Source organism: Styela clava, chromosome 12, assembly GCF_964204865.1.
Source record: "Styela clava chromosome 12, kaStyClav1.hap1.2, whole genome shotgun sequence".
Classification (NCBI taxonomy): Eukaryota; Metazoa; Chordata; class Ascidiacea; order Stolidobranchia; family Styelidae; genus Styela; species Styela clava.
Window position 1 is genome coordinate 14,735,059 of NC_135261.1, and position 27,020 is coordinate 14,762,078.

The 27,020-nt window shown below is 34.3% G+C and overlaps 1 protein-coding gene and 2 long non-coding RNA genes across 8 annotated transcripts; 2 read left to right on the plus strand and 1 right to left on the minus strand.

The window, feature by feature from the left end:
- The first annotated feature begins 125 nt into the window (after nucleotides 1-125).
- On the plus strand, nucleotides 126-10,979 carry LOC120329763 (uncharacterized). 4 transcript variants are annotated; one of them, XR_013479635.1, is made up of 5 exons: nucleotides 126-248; nucleotides 1,258-1,319; nucleotides 4,313-4,443; nucleotides 9,946-10,572; nucleotides 10,665-10,979. It is a non-coding gene; the product is annotated as an uncharacterized LOC120329763 (long non-coding RNA). The 4 variants fall into 4 exon arrangements; XR_013479636.1 differs by lacking the exons at nucleotides 9,946-10,572; nucleotides 10,665-10,979 and adding exons at nucleotides 1,979-2,087; nucleotides 2,256-2,374 and having other exon boundaries at nucleotides 179-248; XR_013479637.1 differs by lacking the exons at nucleotides 9,946-10,572; nucleotides 10,665-10,979 and adding exons at nucleotides 1,946-2,087; nucleotides 2,256-2,374 and having other exon boundaries at nucleotides 182-248.
- A 6,154-nt stretch (nucleotides 10,980-17,133) lies between these two features.
- On the plus strand, nucleotides 17,134-19,519 carry LOC144430733 (thiosulfate sulfurtransferase/rhodanese-like domain-containing protein 3). The gene is made up of 2 exons (XM_078118785.1): nucleotides 17,134-17,468; nucleotides 19,055-19,519. The coding sequence occupies exons 1-2, from the start codon at nucleotides 17,344-17,346 to the stop codon at nucleotides 19,284-19,286; spliced, it is 357 nt and encodes a 118-aa protein (XP_077974911.1). The 5' UTR covers nucleotides 17,134-17,343; the 3' UTR covers nucleotides 19,287-19,519.
- A 2,941-nt stretch (nucleotides 19,520-22,460) lies between these two features.
- LOC144430338 (uncharacterized) lies at nucleotides 22,461-26,478 on the minus strand. 3 transcript variants are annotated; one of them, XR_013479467.1, is made up of 4 exons: nucleotides 24,730-26,478; nucleotides 24,308-24,500; nucleotides 23,936-24,011; nucleotides 22,461-23,329 (listed from the first exon to the last, which is right to left on the minus strand). It is a non-coding gene; the product is annotated as an uncharacterized LOC144430338 (long non-coding RNA). The 3 variants fall into 3 exon arrangements; XR_013479466.1 differs by having other exon boundaries at nucleotides 24,308-26,478; XR_013479464.1 differs by having other exon boundaries at nucleotides 24,236-26,478.
- Nucleotides 26,479-27,020: the final 542 nt, after the last annotated feature.

Here is a 27,020-nt window from a genome sequence, read left to right on the forward strand (position 1 = left end):
AGATCACGCGTCAGAAGCGTGATCGGCTGGTAACAACAACACGGAGTAATTAAAGTAATCAGGTAAAAACATTTGCTTACCAACAATCAGTTAGCTTTTTTCGTCAAATACTTTTTGGCGGGAAGCCACAAGCGACATCGCTTTCAGTCAGTCACAAATGTTCGTGGTAGGTTGAGGTTTGATTTTCTGTAGGATGTATGGATAGGCTGACTATTGGGCTATGACAGTGAGTTCGAAACAATATTCAGGTGAGCTAAATGTTCTTTATACATATTACTTTCATTGCTATTATATTGCTTTTATTTTACTATTGTATAAGTGGTAAATTAGAGGTTTTCGGGCTTATACGAATTAGAATTATTAACCTAATACAGAAGTACAGATTGATGGATGATTCTCTTTTGTATCGAACTCACTAACAGCGGGTTCCATCGTATCGTCACAAATAAGCCAGACTTTAAAGCTGTATGGCAGGCAGGGGTGTGCACACCGCGGCTCGCGAGCCGCGCTCTCTTTTTCCGCGGCTCTTCTCGCAAACATAACTTATTATCAAAATTTTAACTAAAAGAAAAACTTTAATATAAACTTTTTTAATTTATTAAATGTTGTAAAGAAGTTTTCATCAATGATTAGGACAAATTATGTTTTAGTATGAAAATCGCTGTAGCGTTGAATTTTGAATTTAAGTCAGTCAAGTCAGCAAATCTTTCGTCACAATGGTTAATGTTCATTGATGCGTAGGCGGTATTGCAGCTTGATTGCGGTTAGTTAGTCTAAGTTACTGTGCGATATGTCATCAATTAAGAAACGAAAGTACGAAGATAAAAACAGAGTTGTCAAGTCAGAATGGGAAGAAAAATACGCATTTACCAGTCAGGAGAATAAACCTTTGTGCTCAATCTGCCATGTAAGCTGCATTCAACATGGTACGCTTTGCATGTAATGCATAACTTTCAAAACTTTCACAAATGTAGCGCAAAATCCATGGTTTAATAGAGATTCGCCGTAGGCCTTTTACTTTTATATAATATTGTGTATAGATTGGATCTTTGTACAAAGACCCTACCAACGTTCAAAATAAGAGAATTATATCATTAAATCATTCCTAACCTCAAATGGATAATTACTAATATGTCATTTTAAAACGTGGCGGGAGCTTTGTGCAAAAGATCCGCTAGATTCAGTCCCAATGTCCATTGAATATGCTAACTACAGTTCTGCGACAGTTTATTTATCAATGTTTTAACTTTTTTTCAGATTCAGAAATATTAAAAGTTAAAGATTCAAAGACACAAAGTAACGAACGAGAAATATTACAAGTAAATATTATTTGACCATTTTATTTGACTTTCGACGGCTGTTGATTCTTGTATATCACTGTTTTCGTTTAAAATGCTGAACAATTCGATGCGAGCGCACCGCGTCTCAGTTCTTGCGATCGGAGTCAGCATTGTTATGCCACTTATTTGATCGTGTGTTTTCTTTCGAAATTGTAAGATTTATATTTTCACAAGTTTTAATAATTGTCTTTCGATTCAAAAGTTAAAAAGGGTAAGACCCACGTTCGCGTTCAAAATGCTAAATAGTTGGTTGCAAGCCAACATTGTTACGCTGCTTATTTGATCCTGTGCATTCTATCGAAATTGTAAGATCACCTTGAACAATGTGATAATGCTACAAGTTACTGATCAGAGGTAATTAGTCATATACTCCATGAAACAGTTATAAAACTTCATTGGGTATTTTATTGTTATTGTAATATTTTTTTCAATTTGTGCAGTTTGAAAAGTACACCTGATATGTATATATAAAGTATATTTTTGTAATTTAATGGCAATCGCTGAATAAATTTTATTCGTCTAAATTTTCTAAGTTTTGTATTTTATGAAATTAAATGTCGAAATTTACCGTTACGTATTTTATTAAAACTTACGTATATTTTTAGAAGAATATTTTCAGAAAAGATTCTTACTTTCAGAATACAGAAGGAGAAACAATATGATAAACTATCATATCATTTTAACTAAAGGATGTAATTTTGGTGAAATCAGCGACATAGTTGAAAATGACCTAAATTAAATTACATGGTTGGTTTTTTGTATCCTTAGCATAAGCATAGCTTTGTAGTGTCTCTGTCAAACAACATTTGGGTGAATTAACTACCTGAAAATGGCATAGTTGACTCAACGAAATTTAGTTTAATTCAAATTTAGAATTGGCTTACACAAAATCACGACCTATATATTGATTTTCAGCGTATTGAAACACTGCTTGAAAGTCGGCAGGACAATTTATATTTGCACCAAAAGAAATTCGTCAAGAGCCAGATTTCTATCACTGAGTGAGATAGAGGCCTATCAAGTCTGAAGAGCAAGTATGTAACCAAATCATTTGAAACCTTTCAATTTACATGTCTATAAATAAATGATATATTGTATTTTTTTCGGGAAATCTACTAACAAATTATTACTTTTAATATGTTGAGTATATAAGCTTAGTTTTGTTTCGGCTGTCAAATAAAATTTTCTTTTAATTACAACCTCAAAAATTTTATAAAAACATGATTTGCACAACTATCGTTTTACTCCTGCTATTGAATCGGCCCAGTGAATGAATAAGGCGGGGGTCATTTTAAAAAAATAAAAATTAGGCTTTTAGGTCGTCGAAACACATTACGTTGATTTCTTTTTGTCAGTTTAGGCACCAATGTGCGCTAATAATTGTACATGGCAAAATCTGTTAAAACCTTACCATGTTCGTTTCGTATGATCGCGGAATCGACTGTTCCGTACTACAAATTAACTGTAGCAATATTCGGTGAATAATGGCGTAGTCAGTACAGCGCTGTCCAGGGGCTAGCTGCTGTGTTGTCCCACCTGCCGTCGTTTCGTTTAATCGTTCAAACCATAAGGCCAATTACTATCTTGCAATGTCAGTTTATTTAGAAGTCATTAGGCCAGCATAAATAAAAGGCGTTTCATTGCAATAGGGCATCACGTTGTGATTACGACAAACAGTGAAATTCTTTCATAGTGATAATATAAGATAATCCAGAAGTGTATATCTGTAGAGATACTGAAAGGATTTCAACTATGCCTCCTTATGTGCAATTCGGGTAAAACACAACCCCAACTTAATAACCATGCGAATATTAAAACTTATTGTTCAATTTGTTGTTTATCATAGGGTGCCTATATATACACTAATATGCCTAATTTGTTGAAATTTGTTGACCTTTTTTAGTAATCTGTTTAGCGTTTTTGCCACAGATTGTAGTTCACATGCACTAACTACCATACTATATAATGTAATCAGGCTAATTTCCTAAATGTAACTGTTGCTCATCGTGACCTGCACGCTCTGGTAGTAAACAGTTGATATTCCCAACTAGTTCCAACTGGAATTGCCCCAAATTTCCAATAATGATATTATCAGAGTGCGTCATACTAACTGCACTAAGATAGCCGTTAATTTTACATCTTAAATAACTCGTGTCCCAACTAAAATTTCCAAAAACCATACTGTATAAATTAGAGACATGATTTAGATTTAGAGACATGGAAATGTGTGTCATATTTTCCCTATTGTTAGTGCGGGTCACGTCATGTTATGCCTAATCATGTGTAATAAGAAAAACTTAAAGAAACTCTCCTATATAATCTCTACTGAATGGGGTTAATTAAATCTTTCATACGGAACTCACCGTCAATAAAAGATATAGTAGTTTCAAAACTTCTTACTAAAACTTCTTACAAGACTTCTTACTTTTTTAATTAATATCTAAATGAAAATCTGCAAACAATATCGAATGAACGTAAATGAATTTCAGTAGGTTACAAGTTGTCGTCTTTGTATCTTTAGAATAAGCATAGCTTATCACAAGGGCGTGGATAATTTTTTGAAGGTCGTTAAGGTAATTAAGAATAGAAATATTTGTTGGATTTTATATTTCCCGCCTTATTTTTAATATTTTAATTTCTTGAATATGTAGCCGGATTTTTAACGTGCTTTTCAATGAATATAAATATAATTTATATGATGTGTTGCAATATTATACACTGACAAATCACTCCAAAGTAATATTTGTAATTTTGGGGAAATCTGTGAATAATTTATCAATGAACTGAAAATTAATATTTTTATTTTTATGTATTTAAATTCTATAGTATAAGCACAGTTTCCCTGTGCTACTGCCAAATTACATAACTTATAAACTTTAAACTTAATAATGACATAGTTCGAACAACTATGTTTAATCAAATCAATATTATACAAAATTTACATACATTTCATTATCTCATTTAAATTTCAGCTTTCTGAAACACTTCTTGAAAGCGGGAAAGACATTTTATCATATCTAAAGACAATATCTAAAGACATGCGGAATTATTTGTCCGATTATGCATCACTGAGAGAGGTGGCTGCCTCGAGTCTAAAGAGCAAGTATGTTATTACAATCTTTTGAATCTTCCTACATTCATCACCATTATTCACTGATCCCCACAATAAATTTTAAAATTGTTATCTATCACTATTCTTAAGTAAGTTAAATATTACTTTACTTAATTTAAATGCTAAACATTTTGATAGGCTTAAGACCAGATATAAATAAATCTAAATTTCACAGATAAACATATTAACATATTAAGGCTGTAAACTCAACAAACATATTACCAAATTTGGGGTCGAACACCCTTTGTGTTTTTGGAATACTGAAAAAGTCCTAATAACGTACGCGATGTCATTTTGGTAGAATCGCCGATAATTTTCGTCAGCGCGACGTGTTTTTAAACAACTTATGTGCTTATTCTCCCTGAATCACAAATTTCCTTGACATATGAATGTATTGTTCCACGAGGCCGACGATAACTTTTTTGTTCTTGTGCGGAATTATGAGTTCAGTGTGCGAAACAAGTTAGAATGCTATATTATAAAAATCGCTGAAGAGATGAGAAGAATAAATGATAAAGAGGTGAATCCGCAACCCAATTTCTTGATTGAAAACCGGCATTATAAAATATTAAAACTAAATTCTAAAACGGAAGATATCACCATAAGTTTTGTTCTAGCAGTCTCGCAGCAGATTGCAAACGCTTTTGTAAATTTGTGTCATGTTAAGATTTCCTTAATTAAACTGTATACCATATAGTAACTAAAATTGAAACACAGTGAATTGTTCGCGCGATGTACCTTTTGTCTATTTTGAAACTACCGATGGAGCCCAATACGACTTTTTCTCGGTATGTGACGATATTTAAGATAATTAATGCAAAATATATCAAATAATTTTTTTTTGCAAAATTTTTAATATTACAATCGTTCGTATTTTGTCCATATCTTTAAAATAATTTTGAGTGCCGAAAAAACAAATCAAATTTGACTAACCTCAAAATACGATTCCGGTCTACCCATAGTTGGCAGTTTGGGACGTATTTTATGCAGTTTTTAAATAGCAATTTTCCATTTAATTAATCATAAAAGTTTTTTCGACTAAAATTCGAGTGACGAAGAACACAAATAAATTACTATTAAATTAATATGACAAGATATTTTAAATGCTCGCACCGGCTATGAATTGAATATTTTACTCGAGAGACAACTTTTTATCCACTGCGATCCTACTTATAGATAACGTCACATTTGAATATATGCTCATATTTTGACGATACTGATGTCAAATTTTATTAATGATGTTATTACAAAATTAGTCACAAAATTAGCCAAGTCAGTATTTAAATAAGTAATCAAATGGCTCGCGGAGCGCCTGAGTTTCTGTTACAGCGCTCTTTGAGAACCTATGCATTAATAGAACGGATGAGAAATTTTCGTAAGAGTGTTCGAAGTATCGTTGTACATGTTTAATAGCTGAGTTTTAGGCAGAATATTGTACAATTTTAGCATCTCTTTGAAAATTAACTGTTTGCGTCTAGTAATTAAATATTCACTCCAGCTTACCATCTTAAAATTTTGTGGCAACGCTTCCAATTGGCTAAAAACTCAATATGGATACGCTTTATCGCGATAGTTACTTATGTCCAGGCTTGTCTATGGGAAACGTCCCATGAGATGAGATAACACACATTTTATTTCCCATGTGACACGTGGGACACGAAAACGAATGATATCCGGGGAAATGATGGTAAAATATTTCGTTATGGTTTTCGTGTCAATATATTTGATCATGTCTATATTGCTTATGTTTTATTTATACGGGTATTACTGATATTGTGATATTATTGATAACATGGTCCTTATTATTCTGTGTAGAATTTACTAGTTTAATCTTATGAGCAAAACTCGTTTTTGCCACAAAATAGTATCACACTATGAAAAAGAATCCGACTAAGTTCAGAAATGTAACTGTAAATTATCATGGTCTATACTGCAGGGATGGCGAACCTTCTTCAGTGAGTGGGTCAAGCATTATTTTTTTTATCGCGGAACAGAAGAAAGTGGGTCACAGATATTTGATTTAATGTTTGTACCTATAAAAAACTTCTGAAACAAATCTTATTAGCTTCTGTTGGTGTAGTTTTGGGCTTTACTTCTATCAGGAACTTATTATGGCACTCGATTTTATGGAATTAGAGTACGAAAACACGTATAAATTACCAAAAACGTTTAAGATGATGCGGCAAATTATTTTACGGTTCCAAGCAGTTTGGAGGGAATTCCACTCTAATAGTGTTATAATTTTCGATCAGCTTTTAACCACATTAAGGCACTTTTATACTGCCCCATCGTTATTTCAGATTTCTGGCTTTTTATTTCAAATCTGAAAGATTACGGCATTGTAGGCGAGAAACTAATAAATGCAAAGAAGCACCCAGTTCTCGTATAATTCCTGAAACATTCTGCAGATGCATTTCCGAAATAGACGAGACTTTGCGAGAAATGAATAGATCAATTGCATTATGTCAAACGATGTCAGAGCCAATGAATAGCTGAATAACAGTACACATCCGTGCAGGCATGCGTCCAAAGTTAGGGGTTTTGAAAATTACCATATCGATCCGGAAATTATCAGTTTGAATATGAGCGATCGCAGCCCTGACTGCCCAACGGTACTTTATAATAGTTTATTTATTGTTAGATTAATTTAAGGTCGGCTTTATAAATTTTTATCACTGATTTTTAAGTATTTTTTTAAAATTTTATTCGTGCCTTCGCGGGTCACGAATAAAACGCGGTGGGTCACTTTGTGACCCGCGGGTCAGTGGTTCGCCATCCCTGGTATAGGTGTACCGTTGGCAGCATACAGCTTTCGGTCTGATCGAGGATGGTTGTGACGTTTCCAATGTGGGGGAATTAAGGAAACTGTTGCACCAGTATCAACCAGAAATTGTCGGCCGCTTTTTATATCGAAGACGTGGAGAAGATTTGTATTTGGAGAATTGGAATTAAGTCTATTAAGTGAATTTATATGGCGCTGTGAAGATCTTTTACAGCGCCCTAGGCGAAAAAAGGACCCCGACTGGAAAAGGCACAAGGCTGGACGCAATTACGTGCTAGGTTTCCATAACGTTGATGATACCAGCAAGCCGTTGGAGTATTGGGTCGGTGGTTTCTGTAACTGGCGTTGTAACATCTGCCATTACTAGATGATGATTGATGATTTTGCATAAGGGCTCTCGATGGATTCACAAGACTCGTGCGCTCTCCGTTTCTGACACGTACAGGATGTTGAGTTAACGCATTAGAGCTAAAAGAAGTAGGCGGTGCAGCTTCCGAAGACCAATGTGTAGGGTTATGCTTTAACACGTCAAGATCCTTCCGAAGATTACCAAGTTCACTAGCTAACATCGAAAGAATATTTATTATTGTCGGCGCTACAGTCAGGGTTTGATGCATGATTTTCAAAGGAATGTGATTGGCCGGTTGTAACGTACGTCTGGAGAATATACTGTCCGCACGATAGGCTAATTTATCTATGGAATCATCCGGATGGGCAGAAAGAGCTGAAACAATATCTGGCGGTAGTTGCTGAAAGAACATCTCCTTCAAAAATTCCTGGTTGGTGTTTGGAGCTTCATTTGGACAAACGGAACTGCGTAGCTTTCTTAAAATTTCGGACGGTTTGAAATTTGAGCAATCGCCGTTGTATGCGCTCTCTAAGCGGGGCGGAGTAAGTATTGATCAGAAGTTCCCGCAAAAGTCGATAGCAACTGGGATGATGCTCGCCCGGGAGGCGAGAACGTATAGTTTCCAATTGGCGGTCGTTCAGGCACCGAATAATATAACAATATTTGTCCACACTCCACATCATAGTTTATCCCTACCATGCGGAATCCTGCTTCGGTCGATGTGAACCACGAGTAAGGAGAATGAGACCAAAACTTATTTATTTGAAGTGATTGACGCGGTTGATAAATAAACTGTGGACGGACTCGACCAACATTATCGTTGAGCGAGTCGGCATTGGTGTGCTACCTACATCTATTTGTGGCTCAGACTGATTCATCGCACGTTCTGGTAATTTGTCGCTATTATTATCAATTAAAGTCAAGTTAGTCTGCGTGCTTTCGAATGGAAATTGTCTCAGAGTAAAATTACGTTGCATCTAATAATGACAACGTAAATAAAAACAATGGCTAAAACGCACGCGATAAAATGGTCGATGAAATAGTCCTAAAAGCTAATATAAAAGTCTTAAAATTGATAAAATCAGTCTGCTTCAGGATTAAAATCTTTAAAAACCTTGAATCCGTTTTTTTCGATTTCTGGGGTTGAGGTTTGTCTGAGTTTGAGACTTGAGACTGAGTTGAATTCTATCACGTCGGGATGTCACCAACTTTCTATGGGGTTTTTGCTATTGCCCTAGACTCCGCGTGCCGAGACAAGGCTTCCTAATTCGTGTCCGCTTTCAAGTCTCTGATTAAAACGAGTAAGTTCCTCGTATGTTATATTATAAAATTGGACGTTATAAAAGCATAAAATAGATATCAAACAGTAAAATAACTTAACGCAATAATGAGGCAGATGCTTGGAGTAGTAGTAGGTGCGTGTTGCGAGAGATCCCCGATTTGAGTGCCTTAAATTTCCTATCTAAACAGAAGCCAAAACGTGGCAGCGCGTCACAGGTCAGGTGACCCGAGCCTAGATGTCGCTATACCCAACAGCAAATACACCATCCAGATTGTGACGCATCGTGTTGTCTGACTTTTTTGCAGTGCTTCTGTTTTGCTTCAATATACGCCAGCATAGCCGCCTAATCCTATGTTTTAAACTTTTTTTTGTTCATAGGATTTTGTTTGAGGACGGTCGCATTATTTTTAAACGACGGCCGCAGGTTGTGCACCGTTGTTTTAATGTGATTTTTGAAAGGGGTTGAGTTCTTTTTAAACTTTTTGTTCAAAACATTAGAACCCCAAGGAATGAATTTAAGAGATGGGTAGGATAAATTCACAATTTATGCTAATTTGAACATTACATTTTATTGTCACTTACACTCGATTTCTATTTCGCGGTTAAAGTCATTTCCTTACATTGCAGCCATAACCCTCAAATGAACTTCGGCGACACTACAGTCGGAGTTACGGGATAACAGCATGAAATTGTTTAATTTTCTTTTTAATTGTTACTCACTACAATGTGGGATATCTATTGATTTTAAGGCACCGCCCCAATTTTAATTATATCTATCTGTCTATTTATATCTATCTGTCAAATATTTATGTGCATGCAATTGCATTTCTTGTTATAGTTTTAAATTGCTTGTCTGAAGAAGTCTGACCTCGGTCAGACCAACCCCGTGTAACTTCCGATATTTGGTCCCGATGTTGGTTTTGCCGTCACGCCCGACTAGGCGCAGACAGATTATTGCTTCCAAAATCATCGTGTGTTTTCCTGTGTTCTGACGGCGTTGTCTCACGTCAAGATTAGATGAGTGGCTTTATAAATATTCAAATTAGTTGTGCATCAACATTAATAAATATTTTATTATAGAATGCAGATTACAAAACAAAGTAGAAGAGCAATCATTTGAGAGGGAAGGACCTATAACCGGTCCTAGCACTTGAAATCATGTTGACAAATGACAGTAAGATCTGAAGATTTTAAATTCAATTCAAGACTCCAATAAGTAGATGTAGTAGAGAATCATTTTGTGCTACAATTGTTCAGCATAAAAAGAATATGAATTCAGCATAAAAAGAGTGGATATGAAGTATGAAAATAAAATGAATTCAGAATCGGTTAATCTTTTGTATCCTGTTGATGTCAACAATTGTTGCAAAAATATTCATAGAGGTATATTGGTAAATTATGAAAAAACATCAATTTCAAGATTATGTGGGAAGTTCTACCTTTAAAAACTAAACCCAAAATAAAGTTTATTGCGGGTAATGATATTTGTGTTCTATGTAATAAAGAACCTGAATTTAATGAACATTTGTTTTGGAAATGTTTATTTATACAGTACATATATGATTATATTTATGATATTTATTGAGTTTTGTAATTGTCATTTTTAAAAAACATTTCGAACATGCATAATGTTTGATCTGGGTGGACAAGAGTATCAAAAATGATACTTCTTTTCAAATAGATGCTTTGACATTGCTCCTGTCTACTGTTAGGTTTAAAGTATAGATGGAACGAAATGATGTTATATTTCAAGGAGTTATTCCAGATGTAACAAGGGTGAAAGAAAAAATTAAAAGGAGGTTGAAACACAGACTTAATTTAGAAAGGCATAGAAATGATAACAAATATGTTAATATATTAAATATATTATGACAATGTTTTTGACATAAAGACATCAGCCCTAAGTACTGATAGATGTAAGATAAGATTGTTTTAACCTAATTTATTAAATAGTGTGAATTATTCATTTGCTAATTGTCATTTTGTTTTTTTTATGTAACTATTGTACATTTATGACTATAATATCTTAAATATTTGATAATAATTAAACAACTGAATAATAAGTATTTGAAAAAAATGGATGATACTGATGCTGAATTAATGGAACATACAATGGTGATTGTAATACAATTATATTTGACGGTGATGTGTAATGTGTAAACTTTATTGTATTCTTGTATTAACACATATTAAAAAAAAGTAAGTTGTGTTGTGAATGTCCTAGGTAGCCAATACAGTAATGATTTGTCAAGGATTGTCAATTTTGATAAGAGATCAAGATATTATGTAACCTAATATGTATATTTTCATGAAGAAAAAAATCATAAAAAAATGAGGTGAACAGTGTGAGGATTTATTCTGCGTAGCAGTAAGCAAGGATATAAATTGACTAAATAGGTGATGATTTATCTCAAAAATCAGAATCAACTTACACCATACAGCCATATCAATGAAAATTTTTGATTGAGGAATTGAAACTTTTGGCAGAAAAGATATGTGGTGAACGATACCACCCTGAAATTGTAAGGTCGGTATGAAAACATAAATTGGACACACATATTTTAATACATGCATATGGTAGACAAGGCCCAAGCTCCCAATTGTTGTAGGCAACTTATTTTCACGGACGGAAATCTACTCCCTCTGAAACATCTGGAGACAAAAGACTGCAGTGGATCAGCCAAAATTTCCTGAATTATTTTACACACTGGAAGTCTAAACAGGTGATTAGCCCGAGGATTTTTTAACAAAATAAATGCTATACAGCTGCATGCAACTCATTTTGTACTCATATGTTTCTGTTATAGGATAAAAAACATTGCATTGCTTTGCCAACGTATGAAGGGCTCCAAATATATCAGATTAGACCAAACATCTGTCAGACCCCCCCCCCCACTCCGCTTAAATGTAGAATAAAAGTCTAATATATTCATTTTCTATATCATACATATAAATTTTTCGTGGCTTGCAACACTTTTTAGAGTCTATCTGGACTATTGAAAACCCACATTTGCCGGCTTATGCTCAAACCATCTAGGGCAGGGGTGGCCAACCTTTCACATACCATGCGCCACGTTTTAAACATAATGTTTCAGATGCGCCGTAAATCTCTTGTATTGCCACGCCTAATGTCCGCTTCTTGTTGAAATTATATAAGTTTATGATACACACACATATATACACACGTATATGTAGTTTTTACAATTTACAACTTCACATGAATAGAAATTAAGCAAGGAAGTATAATAAATAAAACTGATCAATTTCATTTAAGTACCGCCTTTATGAGACTTTTGCTGCTGTTTTACTTTCGCCAGTTTTTTTATTCTTGGAGTTAAGTTTGTTACTGAGAGGAGCAGTGCATTCTTCAAATTTAAATCTGTAAGTGTTGACCTCGTTTTGCTTTTAATTAGTTTCATGGCAGAAAATGTTTGTTCACATCTATATGTCGTTCCGAAACGACATATAAAACCCTGGGCAAATTTTCTCAGTTCTGGAAAATTTTCACGGGGTAACGATTGCCAGAACTTGATCATGTCAGATGCACTTGGGACTGAAGAAAGCTCATCAAATTTAATTTTCAATGATGGATGAGTTTTCAAGTCAATTAGTTCCAATTGTATATTGCTTGGCATCTTCATTATGGTTAGTTCACTAAGGAAAATGGGTTTATAAAAACAAGTATAGAATCTTCTTCTTTTGAAATATCATGAAAACTACTTTCAAATGACTCTTGCAATAACTTGATTTTTTCTGTGTATATTGCCAAATTGCCATTACCAGCAGCACATTCACGGTGTTCTTTTATGTGAGGAAATTGGGACAAATCTTCTTTTTCCAACTGGGAAACGAAAAGTTTCAACTTCATCTTGAATGCGCTAATGTCATTTACTAAGCTTGGAAATAGTTTGCTTTTGCCTTGCAGTCTCAAATTTAGATCATTGAGATGGTTAGTAACATCAACTAAAAATATTGTGACAACAGGCCTTTGGTATCAATATCTACTCTACTCTACTCTCGATTCTAATTGGCCTTTGCTAATCAGCTGTTTGGCCAACGTCGCGTGATTTTACTCCAGGCTTCTTCGAGATTAGTACTTGCGTCACAGCAAGCGATTTTACGCTTCGCTTTTGTTGACAACGGTCATTTGAAGTTTGGATGAAAAAGGTGGTATTTAGGGGTCATTTTCAGCATGTTGTGGGTTGATTTATAATAAATTTTTTAGGCTTGGCCAATTCAACTGGTTGTTCAATGGTTATTGGGAGATATTTGGGAAGTCTGGGCAATGGAAATTCCATGTTTCAAGCTGATAAATGACGATTTTCTATTTTTCCAGAAGTTCTGAACTTTTTACTCCGGTAGGGAAAAATAGTAAATTTTATAATAAATAATAATAATAATAAATAATAATAAAAAAAAAATAAAAAATAATAATAAAAAAAAAAAAAAAAATGAAAAAAAAAAAAAAAAATAAATAAATAATAATAAAAATAAAATAAAAAATAATAATAAAATAAAAAATAAGTCTAGAATGAATGTCATAAAGTCCGTCAAAAAGCTAACGTCGATAATCGCCTGTTGTTTCTAATTCCAACAAGCCGTAAGTGGGCGACGTGGAGTAAGGAGAATAGAGTTTAGGTACAATCAAAAGTCACCATGTAAATCGCAAAAAAAAACGGCTTGGCGTGGAGAAGCCAAGTGCAATTAACAATTTTGGCATGAAAAGGGTGAAAGATGCAATGCGCCACCTCTAATCATGCAATGCGCCACGTTTGGCGCATGCGCCATAGGTTGGCCACCCCTGATCTAGGGGTTTTGGTCTAACTTTTCAACTACCTAAAGTAGAGAAATAGAACCTAAATTGCCTCTTTACCTCCACTAAGAACCACTCCCAAAGCCTCAAAAAACATCAATACCAATTAACATTACTCGATATTTAATGTTTAATCACATTAATAATTAAAATTTGTATTTGTATTGAAACTTGCCTGTTATCACGTATATCTTAATCTTCGTTTTAGCTGCTGTTTTTCTTTAACTGTTTTTGTATTCCACGAATCCTATTGTCCATCTTGTTGTTATTATTTTGGCTGCAGTAGCTACTTTGCTTATACATTTGCTCTAATTTTTTGAATACTTTTTCAAGTAGTGTTGTTACATCTTGGCATCCAGTTACATTGATTAATACATTGAGGTATTCGCTCATGAATGATTTGAAAATGTTTTTCTCCTTTATCAAGTGTCAGATGTTCAATGATGTGATGAAGGAAATAAATTTCAGCTGCTTGCATGTATTGAGATAGCCATTCTAATGTTCCCCATAAGCATGTTTTGTTGTGAAATCTTTTCTTTCTATCACTTTTGTAAGCGTAATTTTTTTTAACAATATGAGTTTATGACTAGCTGAAATTCCTTCACTGTGATACATTTTTCTAATAACATATCCTGCTGTGTAATCTAAAATTTCGATTCGTTTGACTGTGAGATTGGTGGTTATTACGCTTTTACATTTAGTATTATAGACAGTGCTGCCATCGATATGATGGGCGCGGCTCAAAAAGTCCCCCATCCCCTTGAAAATTACTGTCTACGCCCCTGTATCCAGGTACCTCTGCATCTGCATTTTCCGTTTACATATATGCCAGTCTGGATTTCATGGCCTTTTTGAACGAGAAATCGGGCGTGCAATCAGAAATTCCCGCGTGCAAATAAGAATTCCTGGCGTGCAATTATAGCTCACGACGTGCAAAACAACTGCACTCGCGTGCAACTGACTTTGACATCAGATACCTCTCAATACATCCGCGTAAAATTACCGGTATCGGATAAAAAATACGTTGAATCAGAGAAAAAATGGACGTTTGACCTTTGACCCCAAACATTATTTCTACAGTTTGTCGCTAATTTTGAGAGTGTTTGTGCGACTTTGGATACCGGTACTGTTCAGTACATCCGCGTAAAATTATTGGATAAAAAATACGTTGAACCAGAGCAAAATGGACATACTTTGTCATTAATTTTGGTAGTGTTTTTACGTAGAATTAATGGATAAAAAATACGTCAAATTAGAGCAAAATGAACGTTTGACCTTTGACCCCAAACATTATTTTCATACTTTGTCACTAATTTTGGGAGTGTTTGAGCAACTTCAGATACCGGTACTGTTCAGTACATTCGTGTAAAATTATTGTATGAAAAATACGCTGAATCAGAGCCGTACTTGGCCATTGGTGCGGAGGCGATCTTTTCGTCCATAACTATTCTCACGGGATTCCTATTTCCTATCATTCAACACGATATGGACCTTTCCCCGAGCATCGACTTCTTTGTTTACTTCGTGACATTGGCCAATCAGCAAGATGCGAAAAAGCACGTAACAATGAGAGGAATTTTTCGCGGGTCAAAGGTTGGGGAAAGGTCCATGGTCTTTTTGCTTCGCAATATTTCGATCAGACCAAATCTTGCAGGCTGGTATTTGTCGACAATTGTGGAGTTATAATATTTTGGCATCTTTATATTACTGGATTATTGATTTTAAAACCATTTAAAGCGATTTACATTGGTGAGCAGTTGCAAATTTTCGGCGTGCAAAATTGATTTCGCTCGCGTGCATTTTTGCGGAGCGCTAGCGCCCTCGGGCGTGCACCTGCCATGGAATCCAGTCTGGCATATATGTTTTTAACAACACCACTACTCTGCGCTACTATAATTTCAGCCAGAATATTAGAATATTCTGACACGTTGTATATAATTTCCACGCGTATATAATGCTCACTTGGAGTCACAAAGCCCAATAAAAATATTATCGTACAACGGAAGAACATGACCGAACATTCAATACAATAAATTTTGAAATAGTGTTAAATTACGGACAACCAAGAAAAAATGGCATTTGCAAATTATGGAGCTTAGTATAAGTTTAATAGGTTATTATCTCAAAAACCAACATCAAAGGCAGTATTACGATATAATGGGGCGATACAAAAACTTATATAATATATATATATATATTATTACAACAGAAAAATAGAAGCACGTATTGACATTACATTACATATTACCAAACATAGTGTTTATTTTGTTTATTATTATATTTTATTTTGTTCACCTGTTTCAGGAACAATTGGGGTGAGACATATATGAAAGGGGGTTTGTATTTCGACTAAATTTACTAAATAATTGAACAATTACCTTTTTACTTTGTCATACATCAATACTGTAAGTCTAATACACTTGCAATGAGTGACGGAGAGTATAAAATAGCAAAGATATATTCACGTCCGCTTGTGGATTCTTTGAATAAATAGAAAAGTTGTTGTTTTTGTTTTTGAGGAGGTGATTTATTGAAAACTTAATAAAATAAAAATAAAAGCAATATTACTATACATTTGGAGAAAAAAAGAAATCTTATTGCTTCGATTCTATTGTTCAATAATTTGGTAAATTTAGTTGAAATAAAACCTCTTTGAAATAGTTTCAGTATACATTGTTCAGAACTCGAAAAATATATGCCATGTTTGTTATTATAAATGGCTATGTCAAAAAATGCTGCTATTATTCTGCTATTTTCAAAATTTCCGAATGTTTCGTAATGCTGTCTTTACTGAAGGTTCTCTAGAAATCGCCCATCCAAAAACGATAATTTTTTGAAATGTTTTAAAGAATTCACGAAAAGACGTAAAAAATTTTTTGTTATTTCATACTCTCCACAACTCAGTGCAAGTGTATCAGACGTACACTATTGATGTATGAACAAAGTGAAGAAGATATTTGTTTATTTATAGGTAAATTTAGTTGAGATACAAAACCCCCTTAAACTAAGTTACATCTACATTGTTCATAACAATAAACATATATGCTATGTTTGGTAGTACTGTATTTATATCCACGTCAAAACGTGCTGCTACTGTTCTGCCATAATATAATCGACTCTATAAGGGTTTTTCTTTTCTCCCGATGTGTTGTGATGCTGCCTTTGTTGGAGGTTTTTGAGAAATGATTGTCTAAATTCTAAAAACATGTCAATGCGGAAATTTATTCATTTTCAAATAGATCTTGAAAACGCACAAAATTTTGTTATGCACTATTACAGTAGATTTACCCTGTTTAATATATATCAACAAGATTATTAAAAAAATTACTAATTGTTTTACTTTATTTAATATCGTGAAACTAATCAAAATTTCCACTTCCTAACATAAATTTGAGTGGGAACATTTTTTACGCGAGGGGATTTATTTGCGATTCTGTCAGCTCCAATTTTGCGCTGTCTTGATAACCTCGCAGATGATGTTTTACCGGCCAACAGTAGGATGTTTAACCTTTTACATTACGGCATTTAATAATTCTGTACCTTTGACTTTACAAATTATAATCTAGTTTGGATTGTAATTAGCAGAATCTCTGAAAATTTATTTCACCGGTAATTGATATCACATAAAGGACAAGCTGGGTAATACTGTGTCAAGTTTTTTCACAATGGATCCGGAAAATTGTGCATCTTATCAAGAGATTATAGCAGGAATACAAAAGAAGGAGTTGATAGTTGTTGATGTGAGAAGTCCCCATGAAATAGAAGGTTCTGGAAAAATTGAATGTGATAGGTAAGAGAACTGTTTTAAATGAATTGGCACACTGCAACTTGCTGACTTGTCTGTCTGTCTGTGTCACATAAAATCTGTTATATTACAGTACAGCAATGTTTACTCCAGGGAGAGGAAAATTCATAAAATGTCTCAATCATGTAAAATAGACTAAACACCGAAATACAGTATTTTCCTCAAATAAATGAATATTGTTGGTGCATTTACATTTGACAATTATGCTTTATCGTACTGATTTTGCATAGATTATTTGGGTCTGGTATAGTTAAGTACCACATGCACTTCTAGTTGGCCTGTCGTAACAATTTTTGCATATGTCATTCCTAACCCCCACCTGACTACGCCACCAAAAAATTTTGTCACTACATCGTCACAGTGGCATAATAAAGACCTCCAAAGTGTATGAATGGACGTCCAAAACGCGCAGATGATCACCCAAAATCGAGCAAGCTATTCTCTGGTTTTCTCATTGCAACGATCCCGATATGAGAGAGACTGATGGCGTTAGTGATTTCTTTATCGTCGGCTCATCCATGCCGTTTCGGGCTATCTTAGCTGTACTTTGGGGAGCTCTATGACATGATTGTGACCTCGTAGTGACTTGATTTTTGGATGACATAGTCAGGTGGGGGTTAGGAATAACATATGCAAAATTCGTTATGCTAGTTCATTTCGACTCCATGGTCGGCATAACAGGTGATAAAATAAAGCTGACTTAATAAGAATCAGAAAAGGTAAACGTTCAGAATATACAGATATAAGATGGAAGGAAATGAAACTCTAATTGTGAGAAAATACTAGATTCCATATTATGATGCCATTTCAAATTTAAAATTTAAGGAAGTGCCAATATCCTCCATCGCAAAAATTTGTCACTTGACTGGACCGATTAATTTCCATCTAAACTTATGAATTCTCCAACTGTGGCAGAATTTTGCACAATAATAATATTATTATTAAAGGATAATCCTCGATAGATCAGCAGACTATGTTTAAATGTCTCAAATATTCAAGAAAAACTTAAGAGGTTGTGGTGTGTAAATAAAGTAATGTAAATATTTTTGTATAAATATATAATAGCTGAGCAATCTCTCATGTTTGTTGAATTGTATCTATGTATCCTTCAAGATATGATAAGGCTCCAATTTCCTCTTGCGAATTTGTAAAAAATTTTGTATTCAGATTATAAGTTTCAGTAACTATTCAATGAAAAATATCATTCTACAATACATATTTGTTTCATGTATTTCAGAATACATTTTTAGATCTATGTTTTCACTCTTAAAACACATTTGCTGACTTAGGTATGACCTATTTTTGCAAAATTTGTTGAGGTCAGATCAGATTTTATAGGTTTGCATTGTGATTATAACATATACCATATTCTTCCATCTTGAATGCTGACCAGTTTAGATGTGGCAATTCTGTACTTTCATGTTTTGCATTAGTATTAATAAACATGGTTGATCATGATTTATTGATTATGCATGGTTGATTTGAATACCTGTGATCTTTTCTTCAGGAATATTCATTACTCTTTTTATCGTGAAAGTCACTGTGAATTTTTCTTTTTAAATACTTCCCAGGTGGCTGAATATACCAATCGCAGAAGTGAAAAATGCTTTTTCAATGGATGATGATAGTTTCAAATCAAAGTATGGAATAGCCAAACCTAAGAAAGAAGATTCTGACCTAATTTTTAACTGTGGTTCTGGCAAACGCAGTGGTATGGCTATAAACGATGTCAAAAGTTTGGGATACACCAAAGCTCGCCATTATCCTGGGGGTTATGGAAAATGGAAACAAGAACCTCTATAAGTATTATGTGAAGAAGGTCTTGGCTATCAGTCATGGTTATGTGTATTTTGTATATCATCCTGACAAAACATATTTATCAGTTTGAAGCGTATCAATTTCATATTCACACTTTCATCTTTTGCATTCCATAATTTCTAACTAGTGGAAACGTATATTTCTAACTTCTTTTGACTATGTTGAGGCTATTGAGATTTGAAATTTGACTTTTAGTTTTTTCCGTAAAGGTTTACAGACTGACAGTAATTTAGTTGTATTTGTTACTTATTTCATGACATCCAAAAAGATATACCACCCTATTCCTATTAGCTCATGATAGTTTTTGTTTTACATATTTGCACTTCTATTCTCAGGTTTATAGCTCTGCATTATAATCTTGATTTTTATACAATTAGGAAATTGTTAACTTTATATTGATGAATAATATTATTATTGAGACTTGCCAATTTGTTATACTTTAAACATTGACTTGCCATCCTTTTGCCATAGACAATTAAAAATGTCTATTTAAATAATTTGATATTCTGGCAAGTAAATATCAGTTTAAACTGAATTATTGTGACTGCCTTATCAAATTCAGTCAAAAACAGTTTACATTCAATTTTAAAATATACATGTACCGTTATTCAATATTCAGAATCAGAAACTAGTTTTGGGTGTGATAAGCATTAGTACACTCTTCTTCTTTGACCATCCTTGGCTTCATCATATATATTTATAAATTATATGTATTTTATGACATGTGCAGTCTCTTTATATCTCTTGATATGCAAAATTACCATAAATATTAGGTTAGTAAGTTACAATTTAAAAGGGTTTTATATGCATTGTTGCATCCTTGTCATATTATTGTCCGATTCTGGCTATGCTGTCATTCATTGATAGTTTTGACTTCATACATATACACTAAATTTATAACTGATAACCGAGGGAATGAAAATCATGCACGATTTATACAAATATATGCACATTTTAGATTGAACAATTGAATTCGTTAGTAAGGCGTGGTCTTTTATGGTATATTTAATTTTTGTTCCGATTTAATATTTTGTGTAAGCAACATTCGAATATTTTTAAATTTATGTCAACTGTTGTCACTATAATTTACTTGTATTCTGTGCGATAAGCAACATTACTATAATAAAATGTAGCAAACAAATATGGTTTGAAAATAACCTGAAAAGGTATTATTCATCTCAATCGGGAAAGAACAAAAAGTATGGGGACCGTTAGGTTACTTCGTTCGGTGACCGTACATTTGAACCCATGTGTGTATCCGCGGGTACAATGTATATGCGGGTGCTAAAACCCGTGGGTTAGGGTTTGTATGTCTCGTCATTTTTTCACTGAATTCAAGTCATTTGTCCGTTTGTTTCTTACAGAAAAAATGAAAATAACATTTGACGCTTCAGATGCATTTTTTATCCATGGAAGTCCGAACGATGACGAAAGCTTTAAATGGAAGAAAAACTTTAAATTATAATTTTCCAATTCATAAAATTATGTGATAAGGTTTCGAAAGAGGTAATCCTCGTGGCTCGTAACATTTTAGACGTAACAGAATGTCTTCCTAGGAAGTTTTTACCTCGGCAATCGGCGAAATGTTATTACGGTTTTGTAGATTATGGGATGTCATTTTCAGCATGTTGTGGGTTGATTTATAATAAATTTTTTAGGCTTGGCCAATTCAACTGGTTGTTCAATGGTTATTGGGAGATATTTGGGAAGTCTGGGCAATGGAAATTCCATGTTTCAAGCTGATAAATGACGATTTTCTATTTTTCCAGAAGTTCTGAACTTTTTACTCCGGTAGGGAAAAATAGTAAATTTTATAATAAATAATAATAATAAATAATAATAATAAATAATAATAAAAAAAAAATAAAAAATAATAATAAAAAAAAAAAAAAAAATAAAAAAAAATAAAAAAAAAATAAATAAATAATAATAAAAATAAAAAATAATAATAAAATAAAAAATAAGTCTAGAATGAATGTCATAAAGTCCGTCAAAAAGCTAACGTCGATAATCGCCTGTTGTTTCTAATTCCAACAAGCCGTAAGTGGGCGACGTGGAGTAAGGAGAATAGAGTTTAGGTACAATCAAAAGTCACCATGTAAATCGCAAAAAAAAACGGCTTGGCGTGGAGAAGCCAAGTGCAATTAACAATTTTGGCATGAAAAGGGTGAAAGATGCAATGCGCCACCTCTAATCATGCAATGCGCCACGTTTGGCGCATGCGCCATAGGTTGGCCACCCCTGATCTAGGGGTTTTGGTCTAACTTTTCAACTACCTAAAGTAGAGAAATAGAACCTAAATTGCCTCTTTACCTCCACTAAGAACCACTCCCAAAGCCTCAAAAAACATCAATACCAATTAACATTACTCGATATTTAATGTTTAATCACATTAATAATTAAAATTTGTATTTGTATTGAAACTTGCCTGTTATCACGTATATCTTAGGGTGGAGATCAAAAACCTCACTTAACTTAAACCTGGATTAAGACTAATCTCAGATTAGTTAAACTCGGCTTAACTTCGAAAGTTAACCGGAGATCAAAAACCTAGTTTAGCGGTTACTTAACTAATCCTGGTTTAAGTCCGACGTCACGAGGCATTTCATCAAAACGTCGTGGCATGTTGCTCTTTGACCCCGTACTCCCATGGCGATGACAACGCGAAACCAATTTTGTTGCAATTTGATGTCTTTGCAAAGTCGGTTTTTGATGTATTTCGTTGATTTTTCCGAAGCAAAGCAAGCTGCGCGAGAGAACTACGAAGAGCTGACGCGCATTACCCGAAATATCAAAATAATAACAATTTATCATAAATAGAATTCTTCCCACTACTGGTACCGTACAGTCTAAAACAGGGTCAGCCAACCTTTTTGGTCGAAGGGCCACATGTGATTCATTATTAATTGCGCGGGCCACTTGACTTGGTAGTTATGATCTAGTTTTGCTACACTACTACAGGTTAATAATAAAAAAATGCCTCACATCAAACTTTCACAATTATTAGAACAATAAAACTGTTGTTTTCCAACCATTGACGGGGCGCCATCAGTGGTTATTCCCGAAAGTTTAGCCAAAGACAAGACGCTTGATCATTTTTATCACAGCTCTCGAAAAATCAATGCCTCTAGTCGTACCCTTAACAGGGGCAATGGCTGTGGTCTCCACGGTAATTTTATATCATCATTAACTACCCGCAAGAAGATAGCAAGTCACCAACTGAGCAGTAAACCTAATGTCAGCGCTTCGTCAAGAGCAAGGAATACAATAAAAAATTTCCCGCTTTTGCAATTAAAACTCCCAAGCTCTTCAACACGACGAGTTATGGTCTTTCTTGACAGGCTATTTTTGACATATGGCCCGCGGGCCACGAGTTGGACGACCCTGGTCTACAACACCAATTGAATCTAATATTTTTCTCCTAAAACCTCAGACTTAAATTATAGAACCCACATCCTACTTAAGAGTGAAAACAGACGAAAAGAACACACTTTAGCTGAAAACCTATCCCTGGCAAGTTCTGGGCCACAGGTATCTACATATTTAACATTTTATTATTTTAAAAATTTGTATTGCAAAAATAACTAATATTCATTTGTTCAAATGACTGCTAAAATGTACTGACATTCAAGAAATGGAAAAAGTATAGAGTCAATTCGGAAGAGGTGCTAAATTTTATCCTGGCTCTACAGCTTTGAGACAGGAATGTGTCAACGTAATGCACACAGACACAGGTGCAATCATAGTTGTTGCTTTCGTTGCTATTTAAAAGTTTAATTTACTTCCTCTGCGGAAGACTCGCCAAGTGACGAAAATTTGACATAACTACGTTTCCTTCAAATGTTTTAGCATGCAGGAATTATTTGTTTGTTAAGCTTAGGTTAACCGGGTTCCACATATTTGTTGGACACAAAGGCGGCTTCCACGTATTTGTTAGACACGAAGGCGTAGAATAAAGCACTGCTGGAACCTTGACTTGACAACACTTTTACTATAATCCTATCCATAACAGTTGTTTGTCTTCTGACCTGAACAATATAAATAAAAATACAGGGTTAAAGATAGTATATTGACGAAGTGCGCTAGATATTAAAGAAGCAAATTCGATCTAGGCAATGACTAAAACCGAATAATTTGTATTCGAATTTGTACAAATTTTTTTGTATTCTGAAATGATATTTTTGAATTAAATAAAATCCAATGTAGGTATATCTAATTATATGAATTTGAAAAAGTAAAACAGTAGAGTATTTTCAGTTTTCAGATATTGAATGAAGGCTCTTTTGTCTTCGATTGTGATTGCATGTCGAACAACTTTGCTCTACTCTAAAATCATGTGACACTAGCCTGCATGTAACAAGAAATGATTAATGGGAATGATTTTGAAAAGTTTGTCACATCTCGGTTACTTGAACAGATCTGTGACAATACCAATAAGTAATTTACCTTAAGCATTTGGTTGATAAAAGTATCCTCACATTATACGAATAATTCAGATTATACACACAAACTAAAAATAATTTGTATTTAACAGCTGATAGTAAAGAGGCTCCCATTTTTACTGAAAATTGCGAACATAAATTTAGGACAGTTTACATACAAATAATATGGCATTTAAATAGTGACAAACTCACAAATTTGCTCTTCCAATATAGCTGATGAAATTGATCATCATCATGGCACTCAGACAGTTTACTTGACTTGAAACAGCTGTAGAAATAAATGAAAAATCAGGAAACAATGTTACATTAAAGAAATAGTTATGATAGCATGAACCATTGTATTCATGATAAGTTATTAGCAATATATATTATTATCAAAATACTTATTCCTGCATTCTAGCATTTGGTGAAATTCATGGGCATGGTTCTACAATATTCTAGTTTCATCTTATATAGCAAGAGTCAGAATCATTAATACCATAAATATCGTACATCTGTGCATACAGCATACTAATAACATGCAATATGTTTTTTCATTGGTGTATATCAAAACATCCAGCCAACCTTCTGCTATCTATTCGCTTCTTGCCTATTTATTTGATCCAACTTCGGAAACTTGCAGACTTGTGAAATAGCCGATGACAAGATACATACACCGTGGCACAGTGCAGTAGTGATACATGGATATCGTAGGTAAATCTCAGTTCTGCTCATACACAAAATATACCCAAAAGGAATATTTTGGGCACTGGTAGATCTAAATATATCATTTTTGTTAAAACATTTTGAAGTGTATATTACTGTATTAGGACTAGGAATACGGTACTGGGCCATATGTCTGTTTATGACAAGAACCCATATAGCAATAGACTACTGGTACAACTGTATTCTACAATCTAAGCTAAAATAAATCTTCACAAAAACTGCTAAGAAAATTAAAAAAACGCAAATACCGAAATATATCAATACGCCAGGTATGTATTTACCTTACTAGATTTATTATAGTATAGCCCAATTCCACGTTGTAAATAATTTTGTTCGGGCGTAGTACGGTAGATACAGCACAGGTACCGTACCACCGCAAATGCTACCGTACATATCGCAGCCTCGTGGTACAGGTATACAATTATTTATTAGTTGTGACGCTTGTACAGAGCTCCCTGCTACTCCTTTTGTAGTCCCAGAATACAATATAGATTGCACGGTAAGCGATAACATCCAATACGACAAGCGCCGCAATCCAAATGCACTCGACAAACCGAGTTAAACCACCTCCAGACCAGGTTTGAAAAATCGCCGATTTTAAGTCGAGATTTACGTCACAGAAAGTTAAACCACCTTTCTGATCCGGACTTAACCGCCGATCCAAAGTTAAACTCCGATTCGAGGTTAAACTACCTTTTTGATCTCCACCCTTAATCTTCGTTTTAGCTGCTGTTTTTCTTTAACTGTTTTTGTATTCCACGAATCCTATTGTCCATCTTGTTGTTATTATTTTGGCTGCAGTAGCTACTTTGCTTATACATTTGCTCTAATTTTTTGAATACTTTTTCAAGTAGTGTTGTTACATCTTGGCATCCAGTTACATTGATTAATACATTGAGGTATTCGCTCATGAATGATTTGAAAATGTTTTTCTCCTTTATCAAGTGTCAGATGTTCAATGATGTGATGAAGGAAATAAATTTCAGCTGCTTGCATGTATTGAGATAGCCATTCTAATGTTCCCCATAAGCATGTTTTGTTGTGAAATCTTTTCTTTCTATCACTTTTGTAAGCGTAATTTTTTTTAACAATATGAGTTTATGACTAGCTGAAATTCCTTCACTGTGATACATTTTTCTAATAACATATCCTGCTGTGTAATCTAAAATTTCGATTCGTTTGACTGTGAGATTGGTGGTTATTACGCTTTTACATTTAGTATTATAGACAGTGCTGCCATCGATATGATGGGCGCGGCTCAAAAAGTCCCCCATCCCCTTGAAAATTACTGTCTACGCCCCTGTATCCAGGTACCTCTGCATCTGCATTTTCCGTTTACATATATGCCAGTCTGGATTTCATGGCCTTTTTGAACGAGAAATCGGGCGTGCAATCAGAAATTCCCGCGTGCAAATAAGAATTCCTGGCGTGCAATTATAGCTCACGACGTGCAAAACAACTGCACTCGCGTGCAACTGACTTTGACATCAGATACCTCTCAATACATCCGCGTAAAATTACCGGTATCGGATAAAAAATACGTTGAATCAGAGAAAAAATGGACGTTTGACCTTTGACCCCAAACATTATTTCTACAGTTTGTCGCTAATTTTGAGAGTGTTTGTGCGACTTTGGATACCGGTACTGTTCAGTACATCCGCGTAAAATTATTGGATAAAAAATACGTTGAACCAGAGCAAAATGGACATACTTTGTCATTAATTTTGGTAGTGTTTTTACGTAGAATTAATGGATAAAAAATACGTCAAATTAGAGCAAAATGAACGTTTGACCTTTGACCCCAAACATTATTTTCATACTTTGTCACTAATTTTGGGAGTGTTTGAGCAACTTCAGATACCGGTACTGTTCAGTACATTCGTGTAAAATTATTGTATGAAAAATACGCTGAATCAGAGCCGTACTTGGCCATTGGTGCGGAGGCGATCTTTTCGTCCATAACTATTCTCACGGGATTCCTATTTCCTATCATTCAACACGATATGGACCTTTCCCCGAGCATCGACTTCTTTGTTTACTTCGTGACATTGGCCAATCAGCAAGATGCGAAAAAGCACGTAACAATGAGAGGAATTTTTCGCGGGTCAAAGGTTGGGGAAAGGTCCATGGTCTTTTTGCTTCGCAATATTTCGATCAGACCAAATCTTGCAGGCTGGTATTTGTCGACAATTGTGGAGTTATAATATTTTGGCATCTTTATATTACTGGATTATTGATTTTAAAACCATTTAAAGCGATTTACATTGGTGAGCAGTTGCAAATTTTCGGCGTGCAAAATTGATTTCGCTCGCGTGCATTTTTGCGGAGCGCTAGCGCCCTCGGGCGTGCACCTGCCATGGAATCCAGTCTGGCATATATGTTTTTAACAACACCACTACTCTGCACTACTATAATTTCAGCCAGAATATTAGAATATTCTGACACGTTGTATATAATTTCCACGCGTATATAATGCTCACTTGGAGTCACAAAGCCCAATAAAAATATTATCGTACAACGGAAGAACATGACCGAACATTCAATACAATAAATTTTGAAATAGTGTTAAATT